This window comes from Centropristis striata, chromosome 7 (genome assembly GCF_030273125.1).
Source record: "Centropristis striata isolate RG_2023a ecotype Rhode Island chromosome 7, C.striata_1.0, whole genome shotgun sequence".
Classification (NCBI taxonomy): Eukaryota; Metazoa; Chordata; class Actinopteri; order Perciformes; family Serranidae; genus Centropristis; species Centropristis striata.
Window position 1 is genome coordinate 18,791,022 of NC_081523.1, and position 20,611 is coordinate 18,811,632.

Sequence of the window (20,611 nt, forward strand, 5' to 3'; positions counted from 1 at the left end):
AAGTTTGGATTTTTCTTACAAAGCAATCAATTCCTTCCGCTCAGCTCAAGGTCAGAGAGAGAAATTTGATAGATTCTCTGAGGATCAAAACATGAAATAATGTCAGGCATATATTTGTGGTCTCTCATTTGAGACACACAAACAGTCTATATACACACACACTCAAGTCCCATCATGCTCTCGCTGTTATTAGTACAGAGTCACATAAAAATCCAAGGACAAACACCAAGACCTATGTCAGTGCATCCTTATTGAATGTTGGTATTTCAAGGAGTCACATAGACTGGGAGTGCGTTTGGAGGTTAAGAATGTTGAACCAGAGTAAAACTTTTAACAGCTTGTTTACCTGATAAGCGCCTGGTCCGGGGTTGGTGTCCATGGAGACTTTGAATCGATCTTCTCTGGAGGAGATCAGAGCCATTTGAGGGAAGGATTTCACTCGGGGGCTGTACTGGCCAGGGCCTGATGAGCACATGCACACATAATCCACACATAAATACATAATTTCACATGCAGCTGCTTCAACAGAGGCAGGAAAGTACTGTACTTCAGACACCCATGTACTTTATAGGAGCACATACCGTGACCTTCAGTGTGTGCAAGAAATCAGAGGTTTTAGCATCACTCCCTACAAAAGTATATTTTTCATGATATTACTATTTTTCGTCTAATACATAAGTTCCACCACAGCTTCAGTATGCATTCAATGTTACATTTGGATGGTGAGGTTGGTTAAAAAATCTGGTTTGAGTTGAAATCTCTGAGGGGCTTGGACACTTGTAGTTCGGCTCATTTTAGTTCTGGTCCAGTTACTTTTCACACTGAAATTTTACAAACAATCCAACAATCCAAGCTGTCAAACGTGTGTGTGTGTGTGTGTGTGTGTGTGTGTGTGTGTGTGTGTGTGTGTTTCACATTTGTTGGCCCAAGTAAGACAAAGGTTTTTTGAGTTTGGTGATAAACCTTAAAGGTTACTTGCCCGCCAGTTAAGACAGTCTCAGGCATCGCGGTCCATACATTCTATCAAGACGAATGATGGGACCCATGTGACGGATCCTGAAAAAATTAATGAATGTTTTGATAATTTTTATGAAAAGGTCTATCAGTCCCAGGGTGGATGTGATCTGGGGACTATGGAGGATTTTTTTGAGAATCTGGGACTGCCCGGATTGTCGAGTGAGTCTTCCTCCTCACTGGATCAGTGAGACATCAATTTGAGTGAGATAAAAGAAGTGATTTCCTCTCTCCCTAACAATAAGGCAGCAGGACCAGATGGCTTTTTATATTGAATTTTTCAAGGTATTTAGCCAGAAACTTTCCCCACTCATATTACGAATGCTGAATCGCTCATTGGTGATCTCTGGGTTGCCTCCCACTCTATATAAGGCCAATATTTCACTTATACCCAAACCTGGCCGTGATCCTGACCTGGTCTCTTCATATCGTCCTATCTCCCTGCTACCTATCAAAACCAAAATTCTTGGGAAAGTCTTAGCCAATAGATTAAAGGAGCACATTTGTTCTATTATCCATCCTGACCAAACAGGGTTCATGCCAGGCAGACATATGTACTTTAATCTGTGCCGGTTGTTCCATATTTTGTATACAGAACATACTGAAGAGACAGTAATAATCTCTTTAGATGCACAGCGTGCCTTTGATCAAGTGGAATGGCCCTATATGTTGTTTACACTTAAAAAACTTGGTTTTGGACCCTCCTTTATTAAGTGGATTGAGCTTATCTATTCACATCCAACTGCCTCTAATGCCCTTTTGCAATCAGTCGTGGAACCCGTCAGGGATGTCCCCTCTCCCCTTTCTTGTTCTCAATTATTATTGAACCGCTGGGAGTCAGTATTAGACAAAGTCATCTAATTTCTCCTATCAACATTTATGGACAAAAGCACCATATTTCACTGTACGCGGATGATACTGTTTTATTCATTACACATCCTCAAGCTTCAATACCTCATCTTTTGACTTTAATTAGCAACTTTGGCAGGCTCTCCGGATTTTCTGTTAATTGGGACAAAAGTGAGTTAATGCCTATTTCTAACAAAGTTTATATGACATATATACAGTCTACTCCTTTCAAAAAAGCTTTCAAAGACTTTTCGTATCTTCGTATAACTGTGACTAAAGACCCTGAGGACCTTTTACAGAAGAATTGGCATAATAAAATTGAGCAACTTAAACAAAGTATACATTTTTGGAAGACTCTTCCTATTTCTCTTGTAGGTAAGATTAATGCAATTAAGATGATTGCACTGCCACATTTCCTGCATCTCTTCCAGTCTCTTCCATGTTACATTGCCCAGTATTACTTTAAACAATAAGATTCAATTATTGTACCTTTTATCTGGAACTACAAAGCCGTCAGGATCTCCAAAAAACATCTATGTAAATCGAAAAATGCTGGAGGCTTTGCCTTACCAAATTTTAAAATGTATTACTGGGCAGCTCATCTGTCTATACTTGCTTGGTGGAGGAAAGGCCCCCTGTCCTCTTCATATTCCTGCCCTGCTTGGCTATGCATATAACGATTGTTTTTTAACAAGAAATCCTTGCTAGCATTGCTCAACAGCCCCACCAAAGTTAGGAAGTCACATTATAGTAGCAGCTTTATAATCAATGGCACATGGGAGCAGATAAAATTTCATATCAAGGCCCCAAGTTTATATACTGATGCTCCAATTTGTGAAAATCATGCTTTCATATCTGGCCTAAATGATATTGCTGTCTCTGTTTGGAAACAGAAAGGTATCAATAACATAGACGATTTGTATATTGGGGGAAAATTTGCCTCATTTACACAATTACAAGCCAAATATAGAATATCTGCCTCAAGTTTTTTCATATTTGCAGATTAGAGACTTTGTTAGAAAAAATATACCAAACGTTGAAGTTCTGAATAAACATGATACTCTTGAGGCAGTTAACAGATTTGACCCGGGCTCCCGGGGGGGCGATCTCCGTTTTTTATCGAATGCCTTATGATTAAGTTCTGATGAATACGGAGGTGTATAAACAGGCATGGGCAGATGAGTTGAATATGGAATTAAATTATGAAATATGGGAAGAATGTCTACGTAACGTGCAAAAGTGTTCAGTTAACACCAGACACAACCTAATACAGTTTAAAACGCTCCACAGACTCCATTATTCGCAGGAAAAGCTGCAGAAATGTTATCCTGATATTTCACCAGAATGTAACCGATGTAAATCGACGATAGCTACTCTAGCGCATTCATTCTGGACATGTAGTAAACTTCAGTCATATTGGAAGTGTATTTCAGTGTTTTTCTGAGGCTTTTGGTAAGAATCCCAGCCCCCTGGTGGCCATCCTGGGGTCCCTTTCTTCGGTCAATAAATTTGAAAGAAGAGCTATTTAGTTTGCGATGGTGATTGCAAAACAGCTGATTTTACATGTGTGGAAGATGAACTTTGTGCCTACATATAATTTGTGGCTGGGAGAATTGTCAAACACTTTACATCTGGAGAGACTGAGATTCTATAACGAAAGTAGAGGAGATAAGTTTGATAAAACATGGGACATGGGAATTATCTTAAAAATGTGATCTTATAGACTGGCTATTGTATAAAACCTCACAGTGCAAATGAGTATGTGATTTTGTATATGTCGAATTAACATAATAAACAAAAAAGCTACCCTGATGTTTTGCACTTTCACATGCATAGTGTACAAAAAGTCAGTGTGGGTGTATTGTACAGTATAAATCTGAACTCAGTTGCCAGGGTATGCTTTTTTTCATGGGCTGCAGTTTAATGTAGCTGGAACTGTCTGAACTATGATCAAAGCTCAGTCTAGTAGAATACTGAACCGCCCTGCTGTCCAGCACCAAGACATGGTATACAGTACAGAAGATCCTTTCTGTACAGCTCCATCTAAATCTCTGCAGGCATTAGACATTCTTTTTGTGCTTTTGAAATAAAAAGTGTCCATGCTATGAATATATTATGAGACAAACATACAAGCAGGTGTACAGAGATCCATCTACATTCACACACATGCTGATGTCAGTACTAACAAGCAAAGATGCACTGACAAAAAAACAACAACTACCACACACACACACACATGTTCACAGTGTTGCAAGTAAAAACAAACCTCGTACAAAGCCATTTTCATTCAGAGAAGACACATTCACACTGAATTCTAAAAAATGAAAACTGTTCTCAAAATGAAGAAGCTAAGCCTCAGGGGTTTATCCATTACACAACAATGTTTCCATAAACCTTTTTTATTTAAAACCTCAACTACCAACTTTTCATGAATTATAGAAACATCTTTTACAACCGATTTTGAAATGGTTTAATGGACCCCAGGGCTACAGATTGTATTCAGTGCATTAAGAGTTATGATGAAGAAAATAAGGGAAAGAATCCATCACTGGTACAACATGGTTTTACAGTAAGAAAGCAGTAGGTCTGATTTCACTGCACACTACAGCTCATGATTACATGAACATAGAGGGATTTTTAAAGCTACATAAAGAACAACAAAATGTGTGCATTAAAAACACCTTGAACCCACTGCTAATGTCACAGACCATTATATGGAACACTGTTATTCTGTAGGGACTTGTATGTGTGTGTGTGTGTGTGTGTGTGCGTATGAGGGATATTTTATACCAGCGACCTATACTATAACGCCTTAACCGAGTTGCCTTGCCTGCATAAAGACTGATGAATAGGCGTGCACACAGGCATGCGTATTGCGAGTACACCAGACAATGAAGGGGTGACGGGTGAAAAGTGTCATGCCATGTGCGAACGTAGCGGACGCCTGTGCGCACGCTCGTCTCAATGTAAAAACAATCATTTATTTTATGATGACACATTTTGAGTTTAACAGCCACTTCGCTTCACAATTAAAGCGGTCCATGTATTACCAAGAGAGACCAATGAGACAGTTTAGGCTATTTCAAGTCTACATGTACACACGTTAAGGCGTCTGAAGCGTTGCCTTTAAGACAATAACACACACACATGTCACGCGTGTACCCCTATAACAGTATATCAGGACTGGACCATTGCTCAGGCGCCAAACTGAGGAAGAGGCTGTGCGCATTTACGCACGAGGTCCACTGGATGATCAGGACCTGACGGTTATTCATTATCTATGTTCTGCAGCATTTCTACACAGATCAGCTGTTACACAGAGTCTCAGCTTCATACAGGATTGTTTATAAGAATGTAGAACTTATAGATGAACTCCAAACCCCAACAGAGCTGTCAGGATATTTTTATTTTCTGGCCCGTTTTTATTTTCTTGATAACAAAATAACTCTCTCTCTCTCTCTCTCTCTCTCTCTCTCTAGGTTAGAGGTTTGATGTCATCGCATAGGCGCTGTACACGCGTTTTAGTATAGTTCGCTGGCATAACATACCCCTCATAGCGTGCGTGCGTGCGTGCGTGTGTTTCAAAACTGTTGAATAGTTAAATGGTCTTACATTATGAGAAATATGATCACAGGGGACCCTTATGATGAGGAATATAATATTCCATAATGTTCCAGCAGACCTATTCATAAATGCAAATTCAATAATGGGCAAAATTATTGTATGTGTGTGTTGCTATGTGCATATTAATGTATGTCTGTGAGTCTGTACTTCATGTGCGCATGAGTGTCCATATGCTTGTGTCTGCATATCTGCTCCAGTGTGTATGTGTGTGTGTGTGGCACTGTGTGTACGAAGAAGAAACACTACCGCAAACAGTCCAAATCTATTTATATGCAAATTGGATTTTGGTTAAACGGTTTGGGGTGCCTCATGGGTTGAGTCCCTTGGTGAAATGGGGCTAGTCATAAATTATCCAAGTAAGTCATGAATCTATCAATTTTGAAACAACATTTTTCAATGGTAGTGTAATTGAGGTAAATATTAGGTTAGAAGCCAATAGTAATGGAGCTAATTGGACTGCATGATGGTGAAAGGGTGGAGCTGTATAGTTTTCAAATAGATGGATTGATTGATAGATCTGTTTCTCTTTATTCAATGCTGTTCAGAATGTGTTTGAGTGTGTGTGTGTGTGTGTGTGTGTGTGTGTTACCTGGTACAGCAGGGTCACATTGGAGGAAGAAATTATCCCGCGGTGCAGCAGAGAGGAAGCAGCTCTGTCGTTTCTTAGCTCCTTCGTTTCGGGGTTCTAAGTAAGAGCGGCCATTAGCCTTCTCAAATATGTGACTCACATTGTAACTGTTGGGTGCAGGGGAATCCTGAGAGGAGAGGAGAAAAAAAAGTTATCCATTGATTCACAGATCTCTTTCTCAATGTAAGCCTATAGGAAAAAGGTGCTAAAATTTGCTAATAATCCCTCAACAAAAAATACAGCTGAAAACAGTGGAACTATCCTTAATTTTACAGGCACCTGGTCACAAACCAAAGTATTTGACAAAGTTATTTTTTGTCAACCAAAGTAATTACTAGGGATGGGTGTTTGGAAGAAAGCTGCTAACTTGTTTATCTATAAGGTTAACAATCAAATAATCAATTAATCAATTAATCGCTTCATGCATACTTGGGCAAAATAAAAGATATATATACAGTACTATGCAAAAGCCTGTTTTGATAACCGACGCTTTCATTTTGAAAGGACGAAAAGAGACTTGATCCTGTAAATCGTAAAAGTAACTCAACTGAGATTATACTGTAAAGATAACTTCAAGGAGTTCAATGCATGTGTTTTACCACCCCCTGAAGAGGTATGGGGTGGTTAGTTTTCACAGTAATCTTGCATATTTAAATGTGTTTTGTGTTTAAACAGGTTTTGGATAAAATTAAACCTAGTAATTCATGCTCGCAAGGTTTGATACAGTATGCTAGTTTTGCTGAAAAAAATAATACTCTTGTATTTATGTGTGTTTTATAATTGTTACTGCAACTTTCAATGTGCAATCTGAAGCTTTATCCAACTAAATTCTCAGCTCATTGGCTTATTCACGTACGGCCGCAGAACTGAACGCTCGGCCTTGTTTCAGTTCAGTGAGTACTGATACGCAGTCACAGATAAAATTTAAATAAAAAAATACACAAATCGATTAAAAATTCCACGTGATGGACCAAATTCTTAACAACCATTAATCGATCATGGATTAATTATTCCCCTCCCTAGTAATTACAATACAGCTACCAAAATTACTCTGCCAAAAATGAACACATGAATTGCACATCATTTCTATATATGAAGAAAAAACACTACATGAGGATGAAGGAAACAAAAGGTTGAGTCAGAGTGTCACCTTACACTGGGAAATGTCTGACAATGTAACACACAGTGGTACACTCAACCCTTATTAGATTACACACGTGACAGGTCAACAGTATAACGGACACACACTCATTATAAATAACAAATGACCCATTCACCCATCTGTTATCAGAACACACTGCCAGACTTGCTACAATAACACCCACATATACACACACACACACACACTCATGCATGAATATCAGCGTGCAGACACAAGGACATGCCGTACATGTCCCATCATCTACATGCAAATGCAGACAAACACACACACACACACACACACACACACACACACACAAATGAGTGGTTGTTTCACAGCTGTCATTATGCTGCTTCTCCACCAAGGGAGGAATAATGAAAGAACTTATCACAGGAAATTTCAGATAAATAGCCTCCATAATAAAGACTTAACATTTTTAGTTGTTAATTAATTGCAAATAAATTAAGAGCTAATTGATGGAGGCACTCTTGTGGATGTTAACATGAGACGGATTGAAGAAATTGGGTTCTGAAAAGGGAACTTGGTGAATCATGTCACCTGGTTAGAAACTTGCTTTACCACCGCTGCAGAGGAATCTCAGTTACAGGGGATTTGTCTTGTCGGTGGGTCTTTGAATAATTGATGGCGAAGGCTGAATATAGCTGCACGATCCATTTATCCTAAACATAGCAGAGCTGTCATTTACCTCAAACTGTCATTTCCCGACCGCTGTTTTCTCCGTCTCCTCCTAGGTAGCCGTCCACCTTTAATCATTGCTAACCCAGGCCATTTAGCTTTTCATTATAGGCACAGTGGGAGGAAAAAAGAGGCAAGCACAACATGTGCACGACAACACAACCTCACACACACGATTCTGTGTTATGTTGAAAGTAATTGTGGAATTGCTGGAAAATAAGATGAATTGAATCATGGTGATGAAAATTTGTGTTGTTTCTGTTTCCGATGGTTTGATTTGGAGTGTGTCTCATTGTGGATTTGATACACACACACACACACACACACACACACACACACACACACACACACACAGAAACACACAGGCACCTGTAGGCACACATCTGTCACCGATCTATCTAACAGTGCAGAGCAATCATCCTACAACCTCTGCCACATAATGTGCACACATGCACACACGCACGCACATACACACACCTGTCGAGGGACCCTATTGTCTGTAATTATACCTGAACATGGGGCAAACCACTGTTCCCAGTAGCAGTCATCACATATTGACAGCACTCAGGTTGACTTTAATTACACACCCTCAACATTTGGACAGCTCAATGCTTATCTTGCTTCATACACACAGAGACACACAAACACACCTTTTCTTAACGATTCTGTCACATTGCCCTTGACTGTCTGAAAAATATCTCAGAGTGCATACAGTATACTGTAGATGCCAGATACACATTTGTGGCAGGCAGGCAGGCAGTGACACAGAATAACTGAAATTGAATATTGATGTGAAGCTACCACCAAGACGGGTTGTCAGACCTGACAGTATTCCTTAATAAAAGTAAAAGCAAGAGAAAAATTTAATAATAAAAAAAACCACAACCTTCTGTTTTTGATGAAGACAAGCTCTTCAATTGTTATGAACTTGAAGTTGTAGTTGTAGTTCATCAAATCAAGATTTAAAAAAAAAAGAACTACCAAACAAGCATACTGTGAGAGGAAATCATTAAGTCATGAAGTAAAATACTAAATAAACTAACAGGCAAACACTAAATTAAGTAAAAGTGTACAATGCAGTAAAAAGTCTATCCATGGACTGTAAGCAATATGCTCTAAATGTGTTGCCTTCAATACAATGTAAAGAGGCACACTGTGCATCAGTGTTGAATTCAGTGGAGATTGTTGATTTCTGGTTTTGCCAGTCCATACAGTGTACAAACCTTAACCAGTATGATTCCATGCAAACCAGCTGAACCAACATTTGTCATTATGACACATTCTGGCAAATTAGTATAAGTAGTATAACAACCTGATTAACACTAAATGGACTAACGGATCAACAAGAGACTAACAGGCAACAAACAGATTTGGGCAATGTGAAGGAGTTACTAGAAAGTTCATGTGTTTTTGGAGTGACAACACAACATCAAAGGTAAACCCTCTGCTTCCTCTTTTGTTTTTTTGCAGTCAACAAACCAGCTTAGATGTGCATTACTGCCTCCAAGTGGACTGGAGTCTCATTCATGGGCTCTCTCAGTCTCATTATGCTCCAAGTGGGAGCAGCTGCTGAGTCAAGTGCTATACCTAGTGGTAAAATCCGGCATATAGGTCCAGTCAAGTGCTTGGCTTAATATCAAACTGGTCTTTTACACTGGCCCAAACCTATAATTCTGCCAAAAAGCACTTTAAAACAGAGGCATGAGAGACTCTTATAAATCATAGATATGACTATACACGACTGTAGTCAAAAAAATGGTCGGCTTGATCTCTAAAATGCCACCTATCCATACAAAATAAACAACAAAACTACATATTCTTCTCCCTGAAGGTTTACAAAGCATAGCTGGAGGAATAGTTGTGCTTCTCAGGTTCAGTATTCATGGGTTGGATCTGACATTGTTGAGAGACTTTGAAAAACATGGACATGACAGATTCGTATAAATCCTAGATATGGCTATACACAAGACTGTTGTCAAAGAATTGACCTGCTTGATCTCTAAAATGCCACCTATCCAAACAAAATAAACAAAACTGATCATATTGTTGTCCTTGAAGGTTTACAAAGCACAACTGGATGAATAGATGTGCTTCTCAGATTCAGTTTTTGTGGGTTGGATCTGACATTGTTGAAGGACTTTTCTAAAACAATGTCAATCTGCGGGGTTCCCTGAGCAGTAAACAAACCAAAGTCAAATATCTCCTTCAAGAGTTTGTTCATGGAAAGTGTATACAACACAGCCGTTACCTTGGCCAAGCACAATGAATTTGCAGGAAACCATTTGTTATTGTTTGTTTAAAAAAGGTTCTGTTGTTAATATTTACCACGTGTTTCTTGATGTACTTTTCATTGTGTAAAGGTGATAAGTATTGTCAGATGCTGATACCTGTTGGACATTTTACGATTCATTAGGAAAGTCCTATTTAACACATCTTGTGTCCTTCAAAATAACTACTAAAATGTTTTTGAGATCAGATTTTCAGCCTTATATTTGTATTATTAACATCTTATCTAATAATCTTCTATTTCTGATTGAAATTCAAATTCAAATCACCACAAATAGATTCCAAAATAATGAGCCATTTTTGTAATGTATGGCCATTTATGTGCATAAGCCAGTGTACAATCAAGGAAAAAGAAAATTTCTACATGAACATGTTCCACTGTATTGTTCTCTATATCCGACACAAAGCATATTTTCATTAAATAGACCGTCTCATTAGAGTTAAAAGAAAACTAAATGCAAACACAAAGTCAGATGTTACTAGTTATCACCTTATGGAATTCCTTCCACACAAGTTCCCTGACACTAATGGCCACTCAAGAACCTGACAACCGCCATACTAATGATTTGGCTTAGTATGTACAGTGACAGCTTTGACTAATGACCAAGCGTAACACACAATGTGTGTCTATGTGTATGTGTGTGTGTGAGAGAGTGTGTGCAACCACCACATCTCATCCTTCATCCCCTCATTACTCTTAAAACCTTTCATTCTTCCTCGCAGAGCAGAATGCTATTCTCAGACTCTGTATTTCCATATTTCAGATCAGTGTACTATAGATTATATATTCCAACCGTGTCTGTGTGCCAGTGCATTGCATGTCAGTGTGTTTGTGCATGTTTGGACGTATGTATTTTTTGACACGACACTATGTACTGTTCACATGACGCCCATGACATGCTCACATATCCATTAAAAAACTCACAGCTGTGCTCAATCATTGATGTCTCAGAATTATTTTTATATTTCATCTCATCATTTTTTATTTTATCTTCTTGGGTTGAAAATACATTTTGTAATTGTTATGTGTTGGGAAATATTATTATTACTACTTCTACTGCTACTCAATTAGAATTCTTCTTGGGAACTACTTTGTACTTGTCCTCTCGCTTGCATAATATGCAGATAATGAACAGGTTGGATATGCCCATTTAGTCTAATAAATAATAATGGTTACTTAGGCTTTGCCTATTAACTTCAGCATCACATGAGTGTGCACTAATACTGCCCAATGAACCAAACTTGTGGTTACAACTTGGTGTCCCATGCAACTAAATATACATATGTTGGGATATCTATTAATATTCTCTTGATTTCAGTTCATAATTTTAGCCTTATTTGTGGTCCTGTAAACGTTGCTTCTTCTTTTAAAATGTTTGACCTCAACAAAGATAAAAGCCACTAACTATATGTCAAAATATGCCAATTGATGAAGACATATTGGGAAAAAACAGAAGAGCACCTTGTGTTGTGTCAATAAGGCTGGGTCTCAGTACTGGATACCTTTAGGTAATAACCCAGTATCAAGTAGTATTGGAACTACTCCGTGCAAATAATAACTGCATTCAATCAAAAAGACTATTTGTATAATTTTGCTCACAGCCAATCACCACAAGCATCCTACGATTTCATGTCACATGTGATTGGTCCACAACCGCAACTGGAATCGGTAGTACTATTATTTATTTTTTTAAACGATACTCAGCTCTATCTATCAATACCAATATCACTATAATTACTTATCCTTTTTTAATTCTTAGGAATTAACTACTGGGCCAGGCAATAGTTACTGAACATACTGTATTGAAAGCATGTATAGCATATATAAAGCATATATTTTGTAATTAAGCATTTTTTATGTTTGTGTGTTTCTTCATGTTATGTAACAAAATAGAATGCGAGTATATAAATGAAAAGTGAATACTGCATTTGTTTGCTTGTTTTCCTCCCAGAATAAACTATCTATGTCATTCTGTGTCATAAGCACAGCTGGTGTCTCATCATAGAGCTTGATAACCATCTGTCTGATTTTAGTAGTGGAGGTGTCAGAAGGCCTTAATGAGGTTTTAGACAGGTCTTCAATACAGATGGAATGACAGAGGGAAACCATATGGGTCCCATTTGCTTCCTATTCACACTTTATAGACCGCAGTTATTCCAACAATTTGCTGACAGCTACAGTTTTCTGCTGTGTTTTGTAGTCTTGTATATCTTGCTTTCTCCTTCATTTTATGTTACCCTTGCCTTATATGCTTATTATCACCTTGTCTCTCTTTTTGTCTTTCTTGTTCCCTATTTTCTTTCATCATCCTTGATGCCTCCTGCTCCACTGTGTTCTCTTTTTTCAACTCACACTTCTTCCAATGCTTTAAAAACTTAATCATCCCTCATGTCTATTATATCAACTGTATCTTTGCCGTCTCGTCTTTTTAGAGTAATCTCTCTTCGTCTCACAATTGCTGTATTCGTCTGCTTAAATCGAACATTTCTCTCATTTCCCCATGACTCATTTCTTATGCAGAGCTGATCTGATTTTGAGTCGAAGAATTGGATTCCAGTTTAGAACTGAATCAGCATGAATTTAAACCCATAAAGTTGAAATAATTTTGTCTTCAGACACAATCCTCATTTTCATTTTCATTGTGATGTGTTTGGAAGTGAATGACTAATACAATTTTGAGAAGATATATATATATCTATCAAGAATAAATCACATTGTCACAATCATTTCATGGAAAGAGGTCAAAAATATTTCATTCCAACTTTATGAGAAACTGTCTATATAAAAACGAGATGTTGGCTGCAATATCGGTCATTAAACCTCGCCCCCTCCATGACATGCCAAACTGAATCAAAGTACATACAAAGTGATACAATTCTTATCACACTGATGTTTGATCAAGTGTTCATTTTTCTGAGTTTAGTTATTAGTTATAATTATAGTTATAATTAGTTATTTGCTGCTATAAAATGGGGGTGTAACATCGTGATTGACAGCTGTGATTTACTTGCAAATGATCGGGCAGATGTATGGGCGGCACAGCCCTGCAAGCCCATCACTAATGCGCAAACTCCAGCTTCAGGGGCAATGGCTATAGGATATTCTGGCTTTACTTTTGTACAGTGGGAGGAAATGGAGAAGTGCCATCCATCTTTATATACAACCTATGATTTAAGACCCTTTTAAGCCTCGGCTTACTGTAACTGTCTTCCTGTGAGTGATTTATATACAGTAGTAATCAGTAAGCTGTCTGTGGAGTCTGGCAGGTTTAGAGTCGTGTATAAACACTGACACCCACAGCTGGGTCTCTCCTAAACCGCCAGCCATCCAGCTGAGGTCCAGAAGGCCTGGTTGTGTCAACGCCCAGCCCAGGCCACCTTACATCTTATTGGTCATAGCTTTCCCCATCGTCCCCTGCTTGGCTCCTAAAATCATCACCTGCTACCAAACAGCTGTCCGTAACCAAACACACAAAACACACAGCTGCTGCATAAAATGGGTACGTGCCCACACCTGCACATGGGCGCGCGCGCACACACACGCACACACACGCACACACACAATGCACTATTAACACAGCTGCTGGCCACAGCTGGAGCCCGTATGTTGGACAGAGAAATGAACATGTAGGCATGCACATGCAAACAGCAGAGACAACACAAGGAGAGGGTTAAGAGAAAGAAAGACAGAGAGAGATTAACTAACTTACACAGATAAACAAAATAAATGTATCCAGCAAAATCACAAGAAAAAGGCAGAAAATATAGAGACAACAAATAAGAAGTATAATTGGATGAAGGGGGGGAAGAGAAACATTGGCAAGGTAAAAATAATAGTAATATAAATGAAACTGAGGAAATTGACAGCAGAAGTAAAACTCAAGCCTGATAGAGTATCAAATTAAAGGACCAGGCCTGGTCACATTTCTCTTCCACTAATCTAATTTAAAAGGGGAAAATAAGTTTTTAATTTGTTTAAATACTGATCTCTATTCTGGGCAGTGTCACAGGTCCGCAGGCATCCGCTGACGATTCCATTATTCTCAGATAAATAAATTCAAATGGGATCCAATCTCTCACATGCTACAGAAGATTTTCAAAAGCAGGTCGATACAAATGAAATTTAAAAGACGGAGCACGTGGCTGCTCCTGACACTAGACAGAAAAGGTGCATCTGAAAGGCTTCATTTATCAGAATGATGCGATTTTATATCAGCTACTATATAAAAACTGCTACCTGAGTATATGTATACAATGAGTCTGTTTGTGCTTATCTGTTTCCTTGAACATGAGACTGAATTTAAAACAGAGTTACAGACACCACACGAAAGAAGAAATGATCTCCTTTGTTTATGCACCAGCTTTTTTAAGACACGGAGAGAGAAAAAAATAACAAAGCAGTTTAACTTACTTAAAACAATAAACTGAGTTTGCGCTGACCCAGATGTGGTTTTGCTTTTTTATGTGGTACTTTTGCAAGACTTTCTTCCTTTTGACTTCATCTTTGCTTGTGTTGAATTATCTCTCAAATGTACATCGCTTTGGATAAAAGCGTCTGCTAAATGACATTGTAGAATTGTAGAATTGTAGGACAGCAGTCGGTGCTTGTTTGATCAATTAAAACAGTCTAAGTGTCTTCTTTGAAAACAGTTTCACAGAAAGAAGTGCATGCAAACAATGTATGCTTGTCTTGTTGCCACCCCTCTCCTACCAACAGTTAACTTCACGACGACCGGTCAGAGGTCCAAACACACTGCTGCATACGCTGTTCGGTAGACACGAGCTAACATTAGCTAACGTTTAAAGTTGTTTTAATCAAACTAAACTGTGACTAACTGTTTTGAATAACTTCCTGCCGCTAAACGCATACAGCTTTCAAAATAAGAGCACAGTGTGTTAACAGAATCAACCACAGAATCGACAAGAAGACTGTCGAAATAAGATGCTTTCAATAAAATAAACAAGAACCCTTTTTCTCCTTTAAAATAATTCTTAAAAAAAGCAATCATTAAGATTAGTGTATATGATGGAATAGTAGCATTAGAATGTGTGAGAGGCCACCAAATTTGGGCTTTTATGGAAAAAAAAATGGCAGGGTATGCCCCCCGGACCCCCCGAGCCAGCTATGTTTCCACACTGGCTGTCTATTCCATGTCCTAGTGGAAAGCCTGTTGCCAGCAAGTAAAAAATGACACAGTAGGATAACAAAGATTTTATAATACAGTATCTCCCCACTGTGAAAAATGTCACGTGAGGTGTTTGCTCTCATTTAGCTCTCAAAGTGAATGATGCATTTTACTTATAAATGTAAACATTTTCTCCCAGGGGGGGGCATGCCCCGGACCCCCTAGAAGGATCCGTTGGCCCCCCCCCCCCCGACTCAATCATAAAATCCTGTAGGAAACACTGTTATGAAAGTTTTTTTATCGCCTAAACTTAAAGGTGCCGTGTGAGTATTTGTGTAAACAAGTAAAGGCTATGTTTACATTCAGTGTTTCTGGCCGTATCGATGCATTGTGTGTGTCTTTGGGGTCTAGTAAATGTGTTGAGAGCTCTTTCTTCCTCATTAAACACAATATTTTGTATCCTGCATTGCTCCACAAAGGCTTCCTCTGGAGTTGTGTGAATGTGAAGAGAAATCATGTAGCGTTTATCCACCTTCACTTGTAAAATTTCTTTTATTTTGAGTCGGGCTGTTTTTGAGGAAGGGCTGTTTTTCAGTTCACTTGTTTTATAACAGCAAGACAGCAGGGAGGTAACAATAACCAGGACTTCACAGCAAGAAGGGAAGACAGGGAAAGAGAGAAAAAGAATTTCACCGAGCGTATGTGATCTTTTCCTCCAAGCAATAACTTAGAGAGCATCCACAGATCATAAAATCTGAAAGTGCTACACAGACAAGTTCTCCATCTGTGCCCTATCACACATTTTAAGACTCACTTGTTCAGCTCTCTCCTTTCTCCGTCTTTTCCTCTGTTGCTCATGCATGCATCTGCAATTTCCACATTTATTCCAGTCGCTGAAGTTCTCCTTTTACTGTCTACGTGGTTATCTACTTTCACTTATCTTTTACTTTACCGCCCTTCCCTCTCCCCATGGTGTCGTTGTAAATCAGGACAGAGTTGAAACTATGTACTAGCTTTATTAAAAGATGATAACACTGTATTTTCATTAGTTATGAATCACTTAATGTGTATCCATCCCACTAAAGGCAGGAAATTAAACTTGCCATAACTCAATTACAGGACAGATGAGGTCAGAAGTCAGTCTGTTTAGCAAGTGAAGAAATTAAAAATCTTGTGAAGATTAATACTCAAACTATATATTAGATTACAGTTTTTACTTATACTGACAGTTCACAATAACATTAAGTTCCAAAACCTGGAATATCTACATGGGGTTTTTTTGTGTTTACTTTTGTTTTTCTCCTTAGCAAGATTACAATGTCCTGACAATATACACAGTTGCCCATAAAGTTGGAATAATGTTGTTTTCAGACACTCTATTAATTGTGGTTTCATTTTCATTGTGATATGTTTGGAAGAGATTGATTAATAAAGTTTTGAGAAATATACACTTTATCTGTCAAGAATAAATCACATTGTCACAATCATTTCACGGAAAGAGGTAAAAAAGTTATTCCAACTTTGTGAGTGACCGTGTAGTTATTAACATCTTATCAGCCTCTATCATTTCCTCCCAGCTCCCAAAATGCAAAATAGCAGATAGCAAAATAGTGAATATCAAAGGCGGGGTAGGTAGCGTCACTAACTACGTCCGCCACAGCTGATGGTGGGATGTAAACAACTACAAATATGGTGCATGAAAACTCCACTTAAACCCACAACACGGATGACAGAACCGTGACACGAGATTGTGGAAGTTTTACGGCTTCCGAATCGTTATACCACTACAAACTTGTTAACATTAATGTTTCCATTGACATTTTTTGGTGACTCCCTGACACTTTTTTTTGGCTTCACCAGCAAGCAAACATTTCTGTTTTGTAAACAACAAATATAAATCTCTCATGGGAAGACTGCCATGAAATTAACTGAGCACATTCGTTCATAGACAAATGATGTTTTAGGGCATTTACTGAAACAACTGAGCTGTTGCTGTTTTTGCAAGGACGGCCTCCAAATTACTGTAAAATTTGTTGAGAATATTCAAGCTCCTTGTGGGATAATCTGCTTTAAATTTGAACGACCCCGTGGCTTCTGAGCACCATTATGAGGACAAAGATTAATTAACAGAAGAAAAATCATGTGTTTTTATTTGTCGTGTGCAATTCTTTAGTATTGTGAGAGGTCAATGCAGCCTCTAGTCAGTGGCAGAACTCCAAACTTTTAGTCCTGTCCTTTTTATCTTTCATCATCTATCAAAGTCTTTTTCTATTCATCTGTAAGCTGATCTGGCCATTATATGATCTGAGAATCAAACCTCACTTAGACCCAGCAAACTGTTTGAGTTAGACCTTTTTTTTTTTCAAACAGTCAAAGACTCACACATCTTTTAATGGACAGCAATCTAACATCTATTTCACTGAAAAGTAAAACAGGAAAAGAGGATAAAAGCCCAGACAGGGGCACTTAAGAAGCTAGACAATGGCCTCAAATAGTCAGTAAATAATATGTCTACAAGTAAAAGCGAGATGTGGAGTATATCAGGCTAAAGCTTTGGATATGCAGCTTTTACTTCAGACACTTCTGTTTACTTACAGAATACGCAGAACAAAGTTGTGCTTAAATTATTTAAATGTAATATATTTTATTTGTGTTGCATGTTGTTGCAAGGCTTCTCTTCCTCAGTTTTTGTCCAATGGATTTTTGGAGGGGTTTCTTTCAAGTCTAAAACTGGACACACATCGAAAGACCTGTGTTGACAGAGTGTTGAGATGCAGGGCACTACTGAGACCTGCCACGAGTCAGCAAACACTTGTTGCCTCAAGTGTTTAACATCAAAAGCATTTTGTTTGATACCTTACACCCACTGCTTCACAAGCTGTGCAGGGAGGCTTACAATGATGTTGGTGTCGGTGTCACATGAGGGGATTGATTTATCGGGTTTTGTCCCCTAAACTTGTAGTGATAGTAACTCATTGTAACTTTAGCTCAATGATGCAATGTGGAGTCCTCAGTGACCCCGCTGCTCCTTTAGTTGCTGAAGACAAACGGTGAACGTGAAGTGAATTTTAGAGGCTTTGGTAGGGTTTATTCAAAGTCGATGGAAAGATGCAATTAGACGTGAATTAGCCCGAGGCCTAATGAATCTACTTCATAAACATACAGAGACAACGACACGAAAGGAGAGACTGGAGGGAAATAACAAAAACAACTGGGGGTTCTCCTTACTGTTGGCACATGTGCTGTGTGGGGTAAATAAACACAGAAGCCTTCAAAATTGTAACTTTAAGACAGTGCTGTTGCCCAGATTAGTGGATAAGGAGTAGTGTTGCTTTAGGTGTTTAATTGTGGGGCCTCTATTTGGCTTAAATCTTATCCTAAACAGCTGAGTTAAACCAATCAAAATCCAGTTTCATTGTGACTTTATGTTTTGAGGAACATAGCAAGGCAAAAGCAGACAGGTATAGCTAGGACAGGTGTGACAGTGAGGCACACAGTCACATCAACACATTGGCAAACTGACTGATTCATGCACAAAATTGCTTGTCACTTCCTCTTTTTTTTGCTTTGTTTATAGCCGAGAGCAAATAAATGAGAGTGCTGAAGGTGAAACAGAAAGAATGAAAGGGGGAGTAAAATGTTCTTGTCAGAAAGACTAGTCAATAAAGCTAGTGGGTATGACAACGGCACTGCTCTGCTCCCCCACTCCGTTCTTCAAATCTTTCTATCCATCATGTTTATGAATTGTTCAGGAGAATATTGAGCAGAGCATGATGGCAGTGCCACTGTCAAAGCCTCGGGGTGGAAGTGTCAATAAGCGCGTCTTCTTATTCGGTCATTTAATTGTGCATGTGTGTGTGTCTCCTGTGTATGCGGCTTTACAATATGCATTCATAAGCGCATGCATAAAAGTATACAGTGTAGATGCAAAAATATGTGCATCTATGTATGGCATATTATGATTGAGTTATTTTCTTAGTATGTGGCCATACTTGAATTCTCACAGGGACTCGCATCATCATCATTACCCTGACAGCTGACAGTAAAATCCATATCAAATCTATAACTCCATTTTCCTGTTTTGTTCCTTTCTTTCATCACCCGACTCCCTTGTCTCCCATAAATAGAGGCTGCACCATGACATGCCATTAGCTGTCTGTGGATATATCATAAAAATGCAATGAAACACAGAGACAAAAAGTCAATAAGTGACAAACCCTGGGCTGCTGCATATTTTCCTATTCCAGATACTTTAAGAATATCTTGCCCATGGCATTACCTTCCATGCAACTGTCACGCCCTTTTTCTGACTCACATGGTTTTTATTTATTTATCATCTTTATCATTCTAGAGCCACAACACAGCAGCACCTCTCCTCTCCTCATGGCTTCTGCTTTTCCATCTTTCTTTGTCTACAGGGTCAACTTCTCTTTCCCTCTATCCGTCTCTTCCTTCATGCCTCTGTCAATCTCACCCAACTTTCATTCTCAATATCATTTCACCTTGTGGATTTTTTTCCTTCAGTTCACTCTGCAGAGCAGGGGGGTGATGCTGAGCTTCAGTTTGATAAATGTATGTTTAGCAAACACTCTAATTATCTCAACCAGAGCTAATAGGATAGATAATTACACATTATACACAGAGGCTCTCTCTCTCATCCTCTTTGTCTTTCCTTCATTCCCTCCCACTGCTTCTTCCATTCAGTTTCCTCTCTCCCCTCTTTCTTCAGCCCATTGTGTGCGGTATCATTTTCTCAGAGCAATGTGGTGTTTTTCCACTTGTAATTGACATTAATGAGGTTTTCCATGCCTGCGTCAGGTCTTGTGAATGATGTCTGTCTGTGTCGCTGGACCAGAAACACAATAGAGCAGCTGAATATGATTTTATGTTGTATATGACTGTCAGGAAGGCAACTGGCAGCAGAAAAAAGTAGGAGGGAAACACAGCAGTCCAGTCCCCTTATAGCTGCTGAGGTTATATTTTTGAAGAGTTTGCACATTAGCAGTAGCTATATGTACCTATAGAGTTACCTCACATAGCAACCCTGACACAGACACATACTTACAGCCTTCACCACCAAATTACTGTAATTCTGGCACTTTTTTCCCTGTCAATCTTGGTAACAATTGTACAAAATTGCAAAGTATATATATATTTGTATAAAAAATGATTTATATGTCTTGCCATGGCATTTAAAGTCAGTTTATTTCCAAAGCAACACCAAAAGCTGCGAAGTGAAGGATGTAT

General features: G+C 38.6%; 1 protein-coding gene across 1 annotated transcript in view; it reads right to left on the reverse strand.

Annotated features, from left to right (window-relative positions):
* stpg2 (sperm-tail PG-rich repeat containing 2) overlaps positions 1-20,611 on the reverse strand; it is a 60,175-nt gene that overhangs the window by 12,098 nt on the left and 27,466 nt on the right. The window contains exons 11-12 of the mRNA XM_059336651.1: positions 6,077-6,242; positions 347-462 (exon numbers count right to left, since the gene is read on the reverse strand). Of these exons, the coding sequence (XP_059192634.1) occupies positions 347-462; positions 6,077-6,242 (282 nt within the window). The remainder of the gene's footprint in view (positions 1-346; positions 463-6,076; positions 6,243-20,611) is intronic.